Below are 15136 nucleotides of genomic sequence, written 5' to 3' on the forward strand. Positions count from 1 at the left end.
TCTATCAAGTATTGGAAAGGGGATACTGAAACCTCTAATTTTAATTGTATATTTGCCTATTTCTCCTTTTAATTCCATCACTTTTGTTTCATGTATTTTTGAATTTCTGTAATTAGATGAATAAATGTTTAAGAATGTTATGTCTTCTTGATAAAGTGATCCTTCTATCATTATGAAGTGACCTTTTAAAAATTCCTGGTAATATTCTTGCTCTGAAATGTACTGATATTAATATAGCCACTCTAGATTCTGATGAGTGTTAACATGGTATATCCTTCTCCAATCCTTTTACTTTTGTCCTATTTGTGTCTTTATATTTGCAGTGGGTTTCTTGAAGGCAGTATATAGACGGGTTTTTCTTTTTTTATACCATCTGACAATCTTTGCCTTTCACTTGGGTTGTTTAGACCATTAGCATTTAATATTATTATTGATGTGGCTGGGTTTAAATCTACCATGTTCATATTTGTTTTCTATTTACTCATCTGTCCTGTTTCCTTTTTTCTTCTTTTTTCTGTTTCTTTTGGGTCAATAGAATATTTTTTACGATTTTACTTTATTTTCTTTCCTGCTTATTAGCCGTACCTCCTTGTTTTGTGATTTTAGTGGTTGCTTTACGACTTAAGTATACATCCTTAACTTAGCACAGTCTACCTTCAAGGGGTATTATACCATTCTGAGTGTAGGATCAGGCCCTTAGGCCCTCTTCCTTCCCTGACCTTTGTGCTACTGTTCTCATATATGTTCCTTCTCCTTGTGTTATAATGCCATAATACACTCTTTATTATTTTTGCTTCAAAAAGCCGATTATCTTTTAAAGACTTAAAAGATCAGGAAAAGAGTTTTAATGCGTACACATATATTTACCATTTCTGATGGTCTTTGTTTGCGTGCACCCAGATCTCTGATACCATTTTCATCTGCTTCAAGGACATCCTTTAACATTTCTGGTATCGGACGTCTGCTTGCGATGAATTCTGTCAGATTTTTTATGTATGAAGAAATATTTCACCTTCGTTTTTGAAAAACAATGTTGCTAGGTTTAGAATTCTAGGTTGAGTTTTTTTGTTCAGTAAGGATATTGCTCCACTGCCTTTCAGCTTGCATGTCTTCCAGTGAACATCTGCCGTCATTCTTATTTTTCTCTGTAATACGTCTTTTTAAAAATTAGTTATTTTTAAGATTTTTCTCTTAATCATCGATATTTAGCAATTTGATTATATGCTTTAACAAATTTTCTTCGTGTGTGCACTTGTGGTTCGTTGATTTCCTGAGGTCTGTGGACTGTCTTCATCACATTTGGAGAAATTTTGGTCCTTTACTGTATTCTGAACACCTAAGCCAGAGTGAGCCTGTTCTAACCACATCACTCCTCTGCTCCAAAATCCTAAGTCCTTAAAGTCACCTATCAGGCCCGCCACGAGCAGCCTCCCCGATGCCCTCTGACCTTACCTACTCCGCTCCTCTTTGCCTGTGCACCAGAGCCACACTGCTGTTCCTTCAGCAAACCAGGCACACCCCGACCCTTGTAAGTATCCTCTCCACCCCCCTGCCCCATCATCTCTGTGGGCGCTTCTCTGCCTACCCTACCGGAAACGGCAACCTCCACCCCATCCTGGCACTGCTTCTCCCCTCTCCTTGCTTTACTTTCCCCCCAAATACTTACCATAATACAATTTAAATTTTGCATATTCATCTTGTTTCTATCACTCAATGAAATTATAAATTCCATGGTCATAGAATGGGCAGGAATTTTTTTCACTGTAGTGGACCTAAAACAGTCCCAAGCATACTAGGTAATCATTCAATAAATAATTGTTGAAAAAAATGAACTGGAAAGTAATTGCTCACGTTCCCATGACCGGCCCTGCCCCCCCCGCTTTACTGAATGATTTTAATTAAAGTCACACAAAAGTTCTTGGGTTGAAAATAAAAGCAAAAGACCACTACACATTAGTTTGTCAACATGTAATGCCCTGGGTTTATTTTGTGAGAATTCTATCACAATTTTTCCAGGTGGGATTAAAAACCTTAAGGATAATGTATGCCATTGGACTGGGCATTCAGACTTCGGTACTGACAAAGCACTAGTAGTAGTCTGTTAAGTACCATTCTCTTCACAGAAGAGAAGTCAAATATTTCCAAAGGAAGGCACCCGATATTTGTGGTTCTGGCCTCGCAGCCTTCTGGAGAATCTTAAAAGGAAAAAAGCTGGCTGGCTGTTTTTAGAAACTGGAATGATGATACACGTACAGCAATTACTGCATTCTTCTCCCTTATATCCTTTTTGTAAGAACAAGTAAAGAATGAAGTCTTTGAAACAATTCGACAATAAAAAAGTACAATTTTTTTCTTGTGCTAAAAAAAGGGCAAGACAACATAAACTCCAGTTGTAAGGACTCCATTTGCATACTTGATTTAACACTTTCTGGTGTGGAAGGAAATGGGACTACTGGGCTGTTTGCAGAGCAGCAACATAACATTAGTGCTTTAAGTACCAGAAACTACCCACAGCTCCGTGGGCAGGTGGGGATGGGAAGATTCAAGAGACTTCATTTTTAGCTCGTTACTTGTCCTAATGATAGTAGACCAGGAAGATCCCCATTTAACAGTACATTCCCCATTTTTAAAAAACTGATGCCTTTTTTTTTTTTTTTGTAAAATTCTGTATGTATGTCACCATTTTTTTTCACATGATACACAGAAAACTCAGGGACCCAGAGGGGAACCAAGTTATGTTATACCATTTACAAAATACCAAGGAGTCCACAGCTACCTAACACATTCACTACAGCACAGGAACCAATGAAGGTACAGTGTACAAAACTGTAAACACGGCACAATAAATAGATAAAACAGCAGGCTCTGCACCATGCACATGATGGGATGACACCTCATCTCTACACACTCTCACATCATCTCACACTCTTTGTTGCAATTTATTTCCCTCCCCCCCCACCCCCAAGTGCAAAGCATCACAAATGAACATCTCTGTATTCAAGTAACATATATACAAGGGTATTACAAATATGCAGTACTGTACAGATAATTGCTGTATTCTTAATTTACAGATGTTGATTTTTTTTCCTATTAACAGTAAGAAAAGAAAAATGGAAGCATGAGAGATGAGCATTGCTGTCAAGTCCCCACAGCTGCCACAGAAACGCACGTGCTGCGTTCCATCATCCCTTGCATTCAAAATGCTACTGATGCATAGCACCTAATCCAGTCCCCAGGCTGCGGCTCCACTCCTGAGGAAGCTACGTCACCTCCATCGCTACTGTATTGTCTGCTATGTTGTTTAGTGCTGGCTTTTCTGATTCATGATTCTCCCTGTTGAAGAAAGTTCAATAAATTACTTATCTGCAATCAATTTAACAAATCAAGATGATCTTCCCAATAAAAAGTCTAAATGTTTTTAATAATAGAAAGAGATCTGACTCCTTTGGGACAGGATAGCAAGTAGAGGAATATGAACTTTTATGGTTTATCATTCGGAACACACAACCGGAAGTCAGGCTTGTGTCTGCTGCACATTCCATGGTCAACTACATTACCAACAAACCTGTTGTAGCACCCAAGCAACCTAGGTGTTACAACACATAAAGAATAACCAAGCTTTAGTTTATAGTTTCAATCTCCTCCTCTATTAAACCTTTCCTAAGAGTTTTAAAAAGGAACAATGTGAGTGAAGGTCATTCATGTCAGGACTTTGAAGTCCAAGTTCTTTCTCTCTGTGGAGCTGAGCAATCAGAAGACCAGGGTCCCCCCTGCCCCTGCCCCTCGACTGCCGACGTGCTCGCAGAGCTCAGTTCCCTCATCTTTATTTATTTATTTTTAAAATTTTATTTTTTTATTTTTTTATACAGCACGTTCTTATTAGTCATCCATTTTACACACACATCAGCGTATACATGTCAACCCCAATCTCCCAATTCATCACACCACCACCCCACCCGCCTGCTGCTTTCCCCCCTTGGCGTCCATACGTTTGTCCTCTACATCTGTGTCTCAGTCTCTGCCCTGCACACTCAGTTCCCTCATCTTTAAACACAGGGGCTAAAGTAAGTGATGCGAACGTTCCCCTTACACTTCGAGTCTCCCGCGGTTATATAATTCTGTAGCGATGAAAGCCACGTATTATATATTTAAGTAAGAGCTATAGTTGTTTGGCTAGCTATGACTAGACCCAGAATGTTAAGAATGCATGAGCACTGAGCAGACGTGACTACCACTTAAGTTCAGAAGCAGAAGGGATGCACGGGTCCAGAAACTAATAGCTGCAGTCCGTTGCTACGAAGCCTGCTCCCTGCCCTGGGCCACTCCTAGCTGAGGGAGTCTACGTGTCAGAGCGGCAGCCAAGATGCCTCAAAGTCTGGCCGCCAACCACCCCAACTTCTACCACTAATCTTCCCAAATCTCTAGACAAACTAGGTTACTTGTTTGTTAACCTCTGAAACACATACGTATTTCCCCAGCTCTTTTTTCTTCCTCCCTTCTGCCCAGCCAAGATGAAATCTGATTTTTTTTTTTTTTTGGTAGAACACTCCCAGAATATCCCTGTGTAAAAATATCTCTTATATTGAAATTATAGCCACACTCTATACATGCTAATTTGACAAGCATATTATACTTTGTGATACCTCTAGAACAATTTTTACCTATTACTTACAATTAATATTATTTAACTTTTCACACTTCTATGCTCATCTTCTAACTCAACTGAAAACTCCTGTCTTTCTCTTTTTGTTTCCCCTCAAGTAGACAGCAAGATTTGAATTCCCGTTAATATTTAAAACAGAACAGAGACTGAGCAAACATTCTAAACCGTCTACTGAAACCTAAGAAAACAAGTTAGCACAGAAAATAATGGTCTGATTAAAAGTTGACCTGGCATGAATACTGTAACCCTTTACATTATTTACATTATTAAGAGAGGCTTAATTAGTGTACTAGCCATGGTGGGTTTTATTAATTCTGTCTACGTGAGAAGCTGTGGAAGAAATTATAAGCAAAAGAAACATTCTAAAGACAACTCCTTCGATCCAAAGGTGAAATAAAGAGTGAGAGTATTATAAGCTCTTATTATACTAAGTCATGTCCCAATCATACATGCAATATTCTCTATACTCCCTTTAAAGTTCAAATTCTCAGCAATATTGAATTACAACATTTATCTGTTTATTTCTTACATAAATAAGGAATTCTCATCTATACATTTTTAATGTATATAGGAAAGAGCAAAAACACAAAGAAATAAGTAGAGAGCAATGCCAGAGAATTTAAGTCAGATTTCATATTTTTCAAACACTCTGGGCTCAAATAACTACTCACCGTGGAACTGCATCTACAGAGGATGAAGACGGGACCTTGGAAACTTGACAGTTTGCTGCGGCAGCCAGCTTTAAGGCAGACGATGGGACAGCACTTAAAGTCCTAGGTATGTGTCGTGCGTTTATGGGGGCAAGAGAGTTTACAGTGGCGACTGATGAAGGTACAGTTAATCGGATGTTGTTCCCAATCAGAACCTGAGTTGTTGCAGAACCGGCAGCAGTCACTGGGTGACTCGGCCCACTGTGGGAACCCGCTGTCTGGGTCACGTTCGCAGGCTGTAGCAAAGCTGGCCCTGCCGTCGACGGACTCGTGTGGACAAGTGCCGGGGGTGTAGTACTACTGAGGTGTAAGCCCTTGTATACTCCTAGGGAAAAGGAAAGAAGCAGGTGAACAACCGCAACTCTGCTCCTTGTTTATTACAGACGTACGTTACAGACATTATCAAAACACCTTAAACGTCTTTACCCTTACCTGAGGCTGGAAGGACGCCATTCACCCCAATTCCAAGCACCACATCCTCCTTCATCTTGAATCCCATCAGCTGTTCTGATGTCACCAAAGCAGAAGCAGCAAATTGAGCACTAGCAGAATCCAAAGTCTTGGAAACAAAACCCTAAAAAGAAAATACAAATCTAATCAGCATCACTTAGTCTCAAATTATTATTAAAGCTACACAGGTTACCAAAATCAGTCTGAATATAAATGACAGTCGCAAACCACTGAAATATCTTCTTCTCTCCGATATGCATAAATTTGATTAATGTTCAAATCATCTTATAACTCAACGATTATGAATTTTGATCTTCTTATGTGACAATATATAATATGGAATTACCAAAATAAACCTTTTATAATGTGGAAACAGTAAACATCCAACACAAAGTGTTGGACAAGAAATATGCTAGTAAAACAATTTCAGTGATTTGCAATGAATGAATCAATGAATGAATAAATTCATATAATTTGAATAAATAAGTATGTAAAACTTCCTTCATCTAACTTACACATACATATACACACGTGACCAAAGGCACCTTTGGGACAGTAAGATAACTATCCCTTTAGAAGAGAAGGAACAAAACATCACATTCTAACTCAGCCTAGAAATTAAGAAGCCCCTTGAATTTTTTTGAACGAATTTTTCCTCTAAGATGCTTAGAGACAACGATCTCAGCCTTTAGTTAAGCCTTAAATATGTTTAAATGGCAAACATTTATCATGCTTTAAGTTCAAAAGTGATTTCTTTTAATAGTAAAAGAGGTTATTTTAGCATAAATTTTAATAATAATTCAAACGCTCCACATAGAGAGCTGGGTGGGGTTGTATATTAAAGAGGTACATTCACAGACTACAGGTCAGACTTGAAGACAGGGTCTCCATCTCATCGGACTATGCTTTTTAGTCTTACTTTTTAAAATAGGGAGCAGGGGGGCAACAGCTTCTATACTCACCTGTAACGTTCTTTCTAAACCCTGTATAGAATGGCTATGATGTAGATTCAGGTGAAAGCCACTTTTCTGCTGGTTAGATGCAAGGCTCTATGGCAACAGTTGGTAATTAGAGATGAACTCTGGTGGGAAACCACGAGGGATAATCATAAGACAGACAAATCCCTCACCTGTGACGTGGCGGTGGAGGAATGACTACTTGCTTGCTGTTGCTGAATTTGTGCAAGCTGCTGTTTCTGCATGAGCGCCAGCTGATGCTGGTGCTGCTGGTATTGTTCGGCTGTAAATGCTGAACATAAAATGAGAAGACACTTTACAAAAGGGCACGGCTGTCACACACATCTTACAGTACACTAAGACAAATTTTAGCATTTAAGAAAAAACTAAAGCATTTTAGCATCCCGTTAAAGATCACTTCCGAATGGAAATTTCAGCATTTTTATAACTACACTTAACGAGAGTGGCGTGAGTTTAAAGAAAAACAACATGAACTTTCCGAGTTGCACAGAGGAAAGAGAAGTGCTCACTTCCCACGTTTCAAACCATTATTTTTTGTAAGCTGTGACACTTGTGCTAGACAGTGTGTAAAAGGTAATACCAGCTTTTTTCATCCGCGTATTTGAAATTCAACGTTGCACTGAGCTTGAGAAGAAATCTGATAATCACCATTTAGTTTCTAGTTTATTCATACTACTGTCCCAATGCATTCAGATGATCCCTAGCAGTTCTGTGTAGAAATACTAATTGTTCTACATATTTTCTCATTTTAGTCATTACAAAAATTTCCTTCATATGAAATATAAGGTTGTTGGTTTATCACTTTTTTTTTTTTAAAAAGAACCATCTTTAAGTTTAACAGGAAGAAAAGAGGCTCCAAAGGTTAATTAATTTTCCCCACCCAATTAACCCACCTGGAAAAAATCCAGTCAATAAGAACGGAGATGTTTATGTTGGTTTACTGTACAGAATGATGTCTGAGGAAAGACACTGTGTTATGCTACTTATGTTTGTCTATGGAGAGCTCAGTTCTAAAAAAAACAAACAAAAAAATGTTCATTTATTACTCCCCCAAAAAGTGTGTGCAGTTTTTAAAAAGGAAACCTTTTTCTTTTTCTTTTTTTTTTTTTTTGCCAATTTAAAAAAAAGAAAAAAAAAAAGCACATACAATCACAACATCTGACTTTAAGGCTTCTTTTAAGAAGCCTGTGATGGTTGGGTAAGAACTATTTAAAACAGAAAAAAAAGGGTTATCATGCATCCCTGGGTACTAGGGAATCTATAAATCATGCATATTTCCTCAATCTAAAGTTTAATGTTTTCAAAATACTGCCAGCTAATTTGTTGTTGTCTTTAGTTAAAGACATTTTGATAATTTCTTTAGAATATTACTTCAGCAAGTTTTACAATTTGCACTTATAACTCATAAGAATCTTTATCCCCCAGGATACAGCTTCTGCCTAGGACAACTACAAAATGCTTAGATAGATGTTAAGTAGAAATTCTACCACATTTGAACGAATCAGAAAACTGTGAAATAATATTTAAGAAAACCTCAGAAGTTATTAGTATTTACACAGGCTTTTATACTTGCACTGAACTAATTTCTTGGGTTACAAAGGCAAAAAATAATTTCTTGTTGGAAAAATTCTACTTTTCATTTTCTTATTTTGGGTGTTTACAATCTGTTTAGTTGATATATGCCCTTTGATGAGTTTTCTCTTCCTACTATGTTTATAATTCTCAGATCTGAATTCTACTGGAAAAAGCTTTTATTGATAATAGGATAATCCCTAAATACTGACATAAACTTCTGTCAACGTGAACCATTTCCATATAACAGAAACGTGTTAACCAGAACTTGAAGAAAAAAAAAAAAAATGCTGCCCTGAAAGAGTGATTATAATTAAAACAATATCTCTATGTTGAAAAAAAATCCATAAAAGCAATTGTTTTAAAACTAAAGATCCTTAATTTATTAGATGGGTTTGCTAATATGTTTTTGCGATTTCTACTTTAATTTCCTAAGCTTGAGTGCGTTGCCTAAATCTTGAATTTCCTGGTAGGAGATATTTAATAAACTTAAAAAAAGACAAAAAAAAAAAAAAAGACCATTTCTGGAAGGTCACGTCATTACACATCTAGAAAACAATAATTTAGCATTCACTGTAAAGATCTATATACAAAACTCCATTTATATGAATGAAAATATTCTTTTGCAGAATTCTGCTAGTGTTTGTTTTAATTTAAACATTAGCAATATTAAACTGGAAATCGACTTGAATAAAGGTTCCAAATATTTTTGCCCTATTTAAATCAACATTTCAGTCCTTAGTCTCTGAGGGTTTTGTGAATTTCACTTTTTTTAAACAACTGTTAACTTCCTCCAAATACAGATTTAGAAATAAAAATGCAACTGACATTTTAGATCACTAACGCTCATTGAGATTTTAGATCCCTATGTTAGCCTATTTCTTACATATCTCTATACTCCAGAGTCCAGTTATAAAAATTTCCCTTGGACATTTTTGATAAATGTTCTAGAAGAAATGCACAGAGTAACATATAAGCTAGAAGTGATGGTAATAAAAACCATGGGTCTAGGGGCCAAGAGATCTTGATTTTTTCTTTCATTCTCAGCTCCGTCATAACTGGCTGAGTTCACCTGAGCAAGTTATTTAATCTTTTGGGGCTCAGTATGTTCATCTGAAATACACGAGATTAAATTAGGTCATCATTAAAGTCCTTTTCAAGCCATGAGATGCTAAGATTTTATATTTCTTCTGAGAAATAAAATTCCAATCCAAAAGGCTGTATGAATGAGTAGGAAAGCTTGGACAAAGGTAAGGCAGTAAATTTGGGCAAATAAAATCTGAGCTGGGTTTTGCACTATTACTTACACAGGAAACTGAGAAGACCTTGGATGTCATTATAATTCAAAGTCTAACCAAATGCTAAGTGGAAATAAACCAAAATGAGCATATTTCCCTGTATCTCTATCAAGGTGATGTTTTTAGGTTGTACGTCTACCTCCAGATATCGTGTGGCCGTCAAGTTTGCAGTTCACATAGAGATGGACACAGTGGTTTTGTGGACAGATCACCAGACCCAGAATCAGAATCATTTCAAAGGACCAAAAAATTTTAGATCAGGAGGGATTCTTGGAGATTTCCTTCTATAATCTCATACTAGAGATGAAGAAACTTTCATCTGAGGTCACAAAGATATTCAGTAGTGGAAGGGGAAACAAAGCTACCCCCAAACCAATGAGATTTTAAATATAAAAAGAAATAGACAAAAGTCTGTTTTAGATTTAATATTATTTACAAAAAGTAATCAAACTTTTTATGTACCAACAGTGTGCATCATGCTTTAAAAGAAATCTCATCTATAGAGCATCTGACAGACAGGGGTCTAGGGATGGGAGCAGAGTCACGGGAGGCACAAGATTAAAAGCTGAGAACAGGGAAGGAGCACGACAGGACTTCAAATATCTGGAGGACACTATGATGTGGGAGAGCAAGGAAACTTACTCAGTGTGCTTCCAAGGGCAAACAGGACCTGCGGGTTTAAATTTAAGGAGGCAGCTTTTGCTCGATATATGGACAAACTTTCTAAACAAGACTCCCAACTGCAGAATACCCTGATCTAGAAAGTTGCTGAATTTTAATCTGCCCCTAGAGGTGCCGAGGCAGAAGCCAGAAACCACCGCTGTGTGGGTAGCTTCTAACAATCCTCTGGGGTAGGAATTTAGATGAAATAATCTAAAACTTTACGAGTCCACGCCTTACGCAAGGACCTATCACGTGGTAGGTACACCAGCGCCGGGAATGGCCTAGTGTTCAGCCTGCTGGCCTTTAAGTCACATTCCTGTAGCTGGAGCAGATCAATGGAATGATTGGGGGCGGCAGGGCTGTGGGGGGCAGGAGGTGACAGGTACTTAAGAAAAAGTAAACAATTTGAAAATTCAGTTTGAGAAGATGGATTCTAGATTACCAAAATGTATATTTTGTTAAAAAAAAAAAAAAACACTAACAAACCCAAACACCTGTTTTAAAAGATACTCCTCAATTAGAAATTTCTCTGAGCAGTACACAGGCAGAAAATTATTTTAATACAGGAGAGAAGGGTAACTATAAAGAAACAAACATAAGCTGAAATGACTGCAGACCGTATTACAGTGTGACTGCCTAATCAGTAAGTCTGAATTGATAGTCTGGAGGTTCATGAGCCCTTATCAGTTACCTAAAACATCCAATCTGAAAACAAAAGTTTGTTGTAATTCATATGCCAGCAAAACACGACCAAACCTGAATTCATCTGGCTGCAAACGTCTTGAACGTCAGGTTATTTGTGGTCAAACTTTCCACTGAGTGTGACTATTCTCGCACTTCACTACACAACTGCAAAACTATTAATGTATTTCACTATGGGTGTTACTCCAGAATCTGCTGAGGAAGTAATTCTGAGTTTTGAAACACATCTGGGTAAGGATGAGGTCCCACAAATCTATAAAATCTAACAATGAAAATATTCAGTGTTCAAATCTAGAGTTCCTTTTTTACCATAATATTAAAATTTTATGCTAATAAGGACCTGTGTAGAGCACAGGGAACTCTCCTCAATACTCTGTAATGACCTATATGGGAAAAGAATCTAAAAAAGAGTAGATATATGTGTATGTATAACTGAGTCACTTTGCTGTACAGCAGAAACTAACACAACATTGTTAATCAATTATATACTCCAATAAAAATTAAAAAAAAAATTTATGCTACAAGTAGAAGTAAACTGCACTGCTGAGTAAGCTATAGATATTGAGACTTATTAGAACCTATCATTCTTGCTACAATTTCTTATTGACTTATGAAAATAAACCAAATCTATACTGTAGATATGGGAGTTTGGAAAAATGACTTAAAATGCTGATGAAATTTCACTGGGAACTAGGAATTCAAATCCTGAACATATAATGGTTTTAAAATCACTTTTCTGGGGGGGGGTCGGAAATCACTTTTCTGTCTTCAGTCTTTCTGAATTACAGAGTCCTTCCTAATTATGAAAAAAGGTATTAATTCTGAATCTGATATCCCCTCAAACACATGCAAATGAATACTTAGTCACTGAACAAACACTAAGCTTTCAAAGATTTTTTTTTATAAAGTTTTTTTTTTTTTTCCTTTTCTCTTTTGGCTGCACCGCCCAGCTTGTGGGATTTTAGTTCCCCGAGCAGGGATTGAACCCGGGCCCTCGGCAGGGAGAGAGTGCGAAGTCCTAACCACTGGACCGCCTGGGAATTCCCCAAAGATATTTTTGTAGATAAGAAAAAATTAGAAAAATGTATTTGGAAACTGTCCAAATCACATATTAACTAAAGATTATTTCAAATACACAATTTATCCTTAAGTACTAAATCGAGTCCTAAAAATTCTAACACTGCGTCATTTTGCTGTACAGTATCCAGAGGCCCAAGCACTCTAGCACTGACTAACCAGGCTACTGGTCTGACTGCACAACTCTGCAAAATGGTCAAGACAGGGAAGCAAGCACAAAAGACTCCAAGCAGCAGCTGACACAGAGGCTACGAGAGCTGGTGTGATAAAGCTCAGGCCCTTTACCAAAAACAACGGCTCCTGACAGCCTCATTAGAATTTCCTACTTCAAAGTGAGAACAGGCCCTTATAGAGGCTTATTTAGAAAAGGGATAATCAGTCCAGAGGGCATCACTATGTCACAGCATACACATAAATATTAGTATTTAAAACAATGATAGAATAATCAAAAATGGCTAAATCAAAACCCACATATTTGGCTTAGGCGGCAGGCAAGTATATCAGCTGACTCGTAGGTCATATAATGACTGGTTAAGTTCTAAAGTCAGTGTGGTAAAAATTAGGCCTTAAAAATTCCTTTAGCGTGTACCACGACGGGTCCACCTCCTCCTTTCAACAAGCCCGACACGGCCGCGTTGCCTCTGGCATCACACTAGATCGGAGCTTCTGTGGCTGAATACCAGACGGAGCAGTTTGGTTTGTACCTGGGGGCTATACCAAATGAAAAAAAAAAATCTTTAAAACTACAACTACATCGACAAGATGAGATGCTTAAGAGCAAGGCAGCAATGCAGGCACTGACGCTGCAAGAGGAACAGTAATAGACTCACTTCTCCCGTTCCCAGCGTGGCTCACTCTTTTAGTTCAACAGTACTTAGAATCCTGTATAATATCTGAACTGCTAAAATTTTAATTTTTTCTCCAGGGGCCTATAGCTGAATTCCCTTAAGTTAAAGCTACACATGATATCAGTCCATTGTTACATACTTTATAGAGCACGAAGAGAAAAGCTTTAGGTTTCTGGAATGTTCACAAACATGAAAGAATGAAGCATTATCCTAAAGCAACCTGCAGGTATCTATTTTCTAAGTATACAGGAAGATCTAGTAAAATTTAAGGGAAAATTGAAAACAATTAGATGCAACAGAAAAAAACTGATAAACCCATTTAATTTTGTCACATATACAGGGGAAGGAAATGATTAAAAAGAAAATTATACGGTTATTAAAGATTTTTTTTCAGCTATACTTTTGGTAATACTACTGTTCCATGTTCACCTTTTAATATTCTTTGGCAAACACAAATCAAGTAAGTTTTACAGTATCAATGCTTACTTAAGTAGTATGGCAAAACAATTTACATTAAAAAAATCACTGTAAGAGCCTTAGGATAGTTATATGACTTTATTTTAAGAGGTGGAGAAGATGAGGAATTGACAGGACAAGCCAATTTTCTACGTCTAGTCTCAAAAGAATTTTAAACAACTTAAAAATCTTTATCAGGGAAACATATTACAAGTTTATACCATTAAAATCTCTACACTCACACCAATATATAAGTCCTCCTTCGTACTGAAAAATTCTTCATTTTGATTTTTAAGACTATAAAAGCAGAGAGAAACTGACTCTTCATGATATAGACTCTGAAATTAATGGGATTATAAGTAATCTGTTAGGTAGGCCTCAGAATAAGTTAGATTATCTTCTACTTGATTTCTGAAATGTTATTATTTTTCTCATGAGCTGAAAGACTTCCGCTTCGCAGAAGTACTTTATTTCTAACCACAAAGTAAATTAGTTTATTAGACCTTTAAATTAGTTTATTAGACCTTTTCTGAAGGTCTTTAAGAATAAGAAACACATTTTCATATTTATTAGGTTTAACTGTAGCCTTACAGATTAAATTAGGGGGACAGAATCAACATCTTTATAAAAATCTGTATGACAATTTTAACAGTGAATTTCTATAATCTACATGCCTCAAACAACAGATATTTGCTTTAAAATAGAAAACTAAAATTTGAGGAATATTTTAAGTAGATGGCATTTATTTTAGACACATTGCACAATGTAGGCATAATGCTGAAGTAGGTATTACCTGAAAATGTTTCCAAAATTATTAAAATACTCCTTACACAAACGTTGTTCTTTGAAAACTTAGTTTCCCTCTTACAAATTATTCTGAATGACTGTGTAAGCAGAGGAAGCTTGTAGATCTATCGACTTGCTGGCTTACTTTAAAGCCGTCCAAGTAAAAGACCAGAAAAGTGTCCAAATATAAAACACTATCAATTTATGGTCCATTTTCTTTTTTTTATTATTTGAAACATAATAGTTGAATCTTGGTTGGTAGTTCACGAAGTGTATCCAGGAAACAAATGTCATATATTAAATAGCAATAAACATCTTACGTATGCAGAAATGTTTAAATGAAGACACACGTACAATCAGGACTCAAATAAATACTTAAACCTAGATTGTTAAAAAATACTATTTTAAGAGGAAAGGACTTTTAGCTGTAAGTATAATAGACCACATATTCCAAAAACTGATGAACCCGGTGCTTCTACAGAAACGCACGTCATAATGAATGAACATACCAAAGTGCGCTGAGCCACTGCCGCTTTTACTCTGCGCAGAGGCGCTGCATGTCTGGGTCCCCGGTTGTGCTGCTCCTGTTCGACTTACGTTCCGATACCATTTTCTACAGGAGACTCCATCACTGTCACTGTCACGTAGGGATGGTGTCCGAGGCCTAAAATGCCGCCATCTACATGATTTGATATTGACTAGTATCTGACTGAGGTCTTTAGAGAAAGATTTGTCCGAGGTATTTGTTTCTGAGGTATTGGCAATCTGATTGACTGGAGAATGTTGTGGTGAGGAAAGCATTTCCAAATCCAGATGGCGAAACATGCTGTCATAGTCCGAGTGAGCTCTGTCCAGTAAGACCCTGTTAAAAATAAGGCACAAACAGACATGTAAAACAGCTACTCCCCCAAGTCCCCAAAAGCCACCTCATAGT

The 15136-nt window shown here is 37.0% G+C and overlaps 1 protein-coding gene across 4 annotated transcripts in view; it reads right to left on the minus strand.

The window, feature by feature from the left end:
• Positions 1 to 1953: 1953 nt before the first annotated feature.
• Positions 1954 to 15136, minus strand: part of EPC1 (enhancer of polycomb homolog 1) — a 93098-nt gene continuing 79915 nt past the window's right edge. For 2 of the 4 annotated variants that reach the window (XM_036841574.1, XM_036841572.1), the window contains exons 10-15: positions 14712 to 15064; positions 6953 to 7071; positions 6786 to 6872; positions 5806 to 5947; positions 5335 to 5698; positions 1954 to 3333 (exon numbers count right to left, since the gene is read on the minus strand). In XM_036841574.1, coding sequence (XP_036697469.1) covers positions 3261 to 3333; positions 5335 to 5698; positions 5806 to 5947; positions 6786 to 6872; positions 6953 to 7071; positions 14712 to 15064 — 1138 coding nt within the window. In that variant the 3' untranslated portion in view covers positions 1954 to 3260. The remainder of the gene's footprint in view (positions 3334 to 5334; positions 5699 to 5805; positions 5948 to 6785; positions 6873 to 6952; positions 7072 to 14711; positions 15065 to 15136) is intronic. The other 2 variants (XM_036841571.1, XM_036841573.1) reach the window with 1 other exon arrangement.

The sequence above is a fragment of the Balaenoptera musculus genome, chromosome 2, assembly GCF_009873245.2.
Source record: "Balaenoptera musculus isolate JJ_BM4_2016_0621 chromosome 2, mBalMus1.pri.v3, whole genome shotgun sequence".
In the NCBI taxonomy this organism is placed as follows: Eukaryota; Metazoa; Chordata; class Mammalia; order Artiodactyla; family Balaenopteridae; genus Balaenoptera; species Balaenoptera musculus.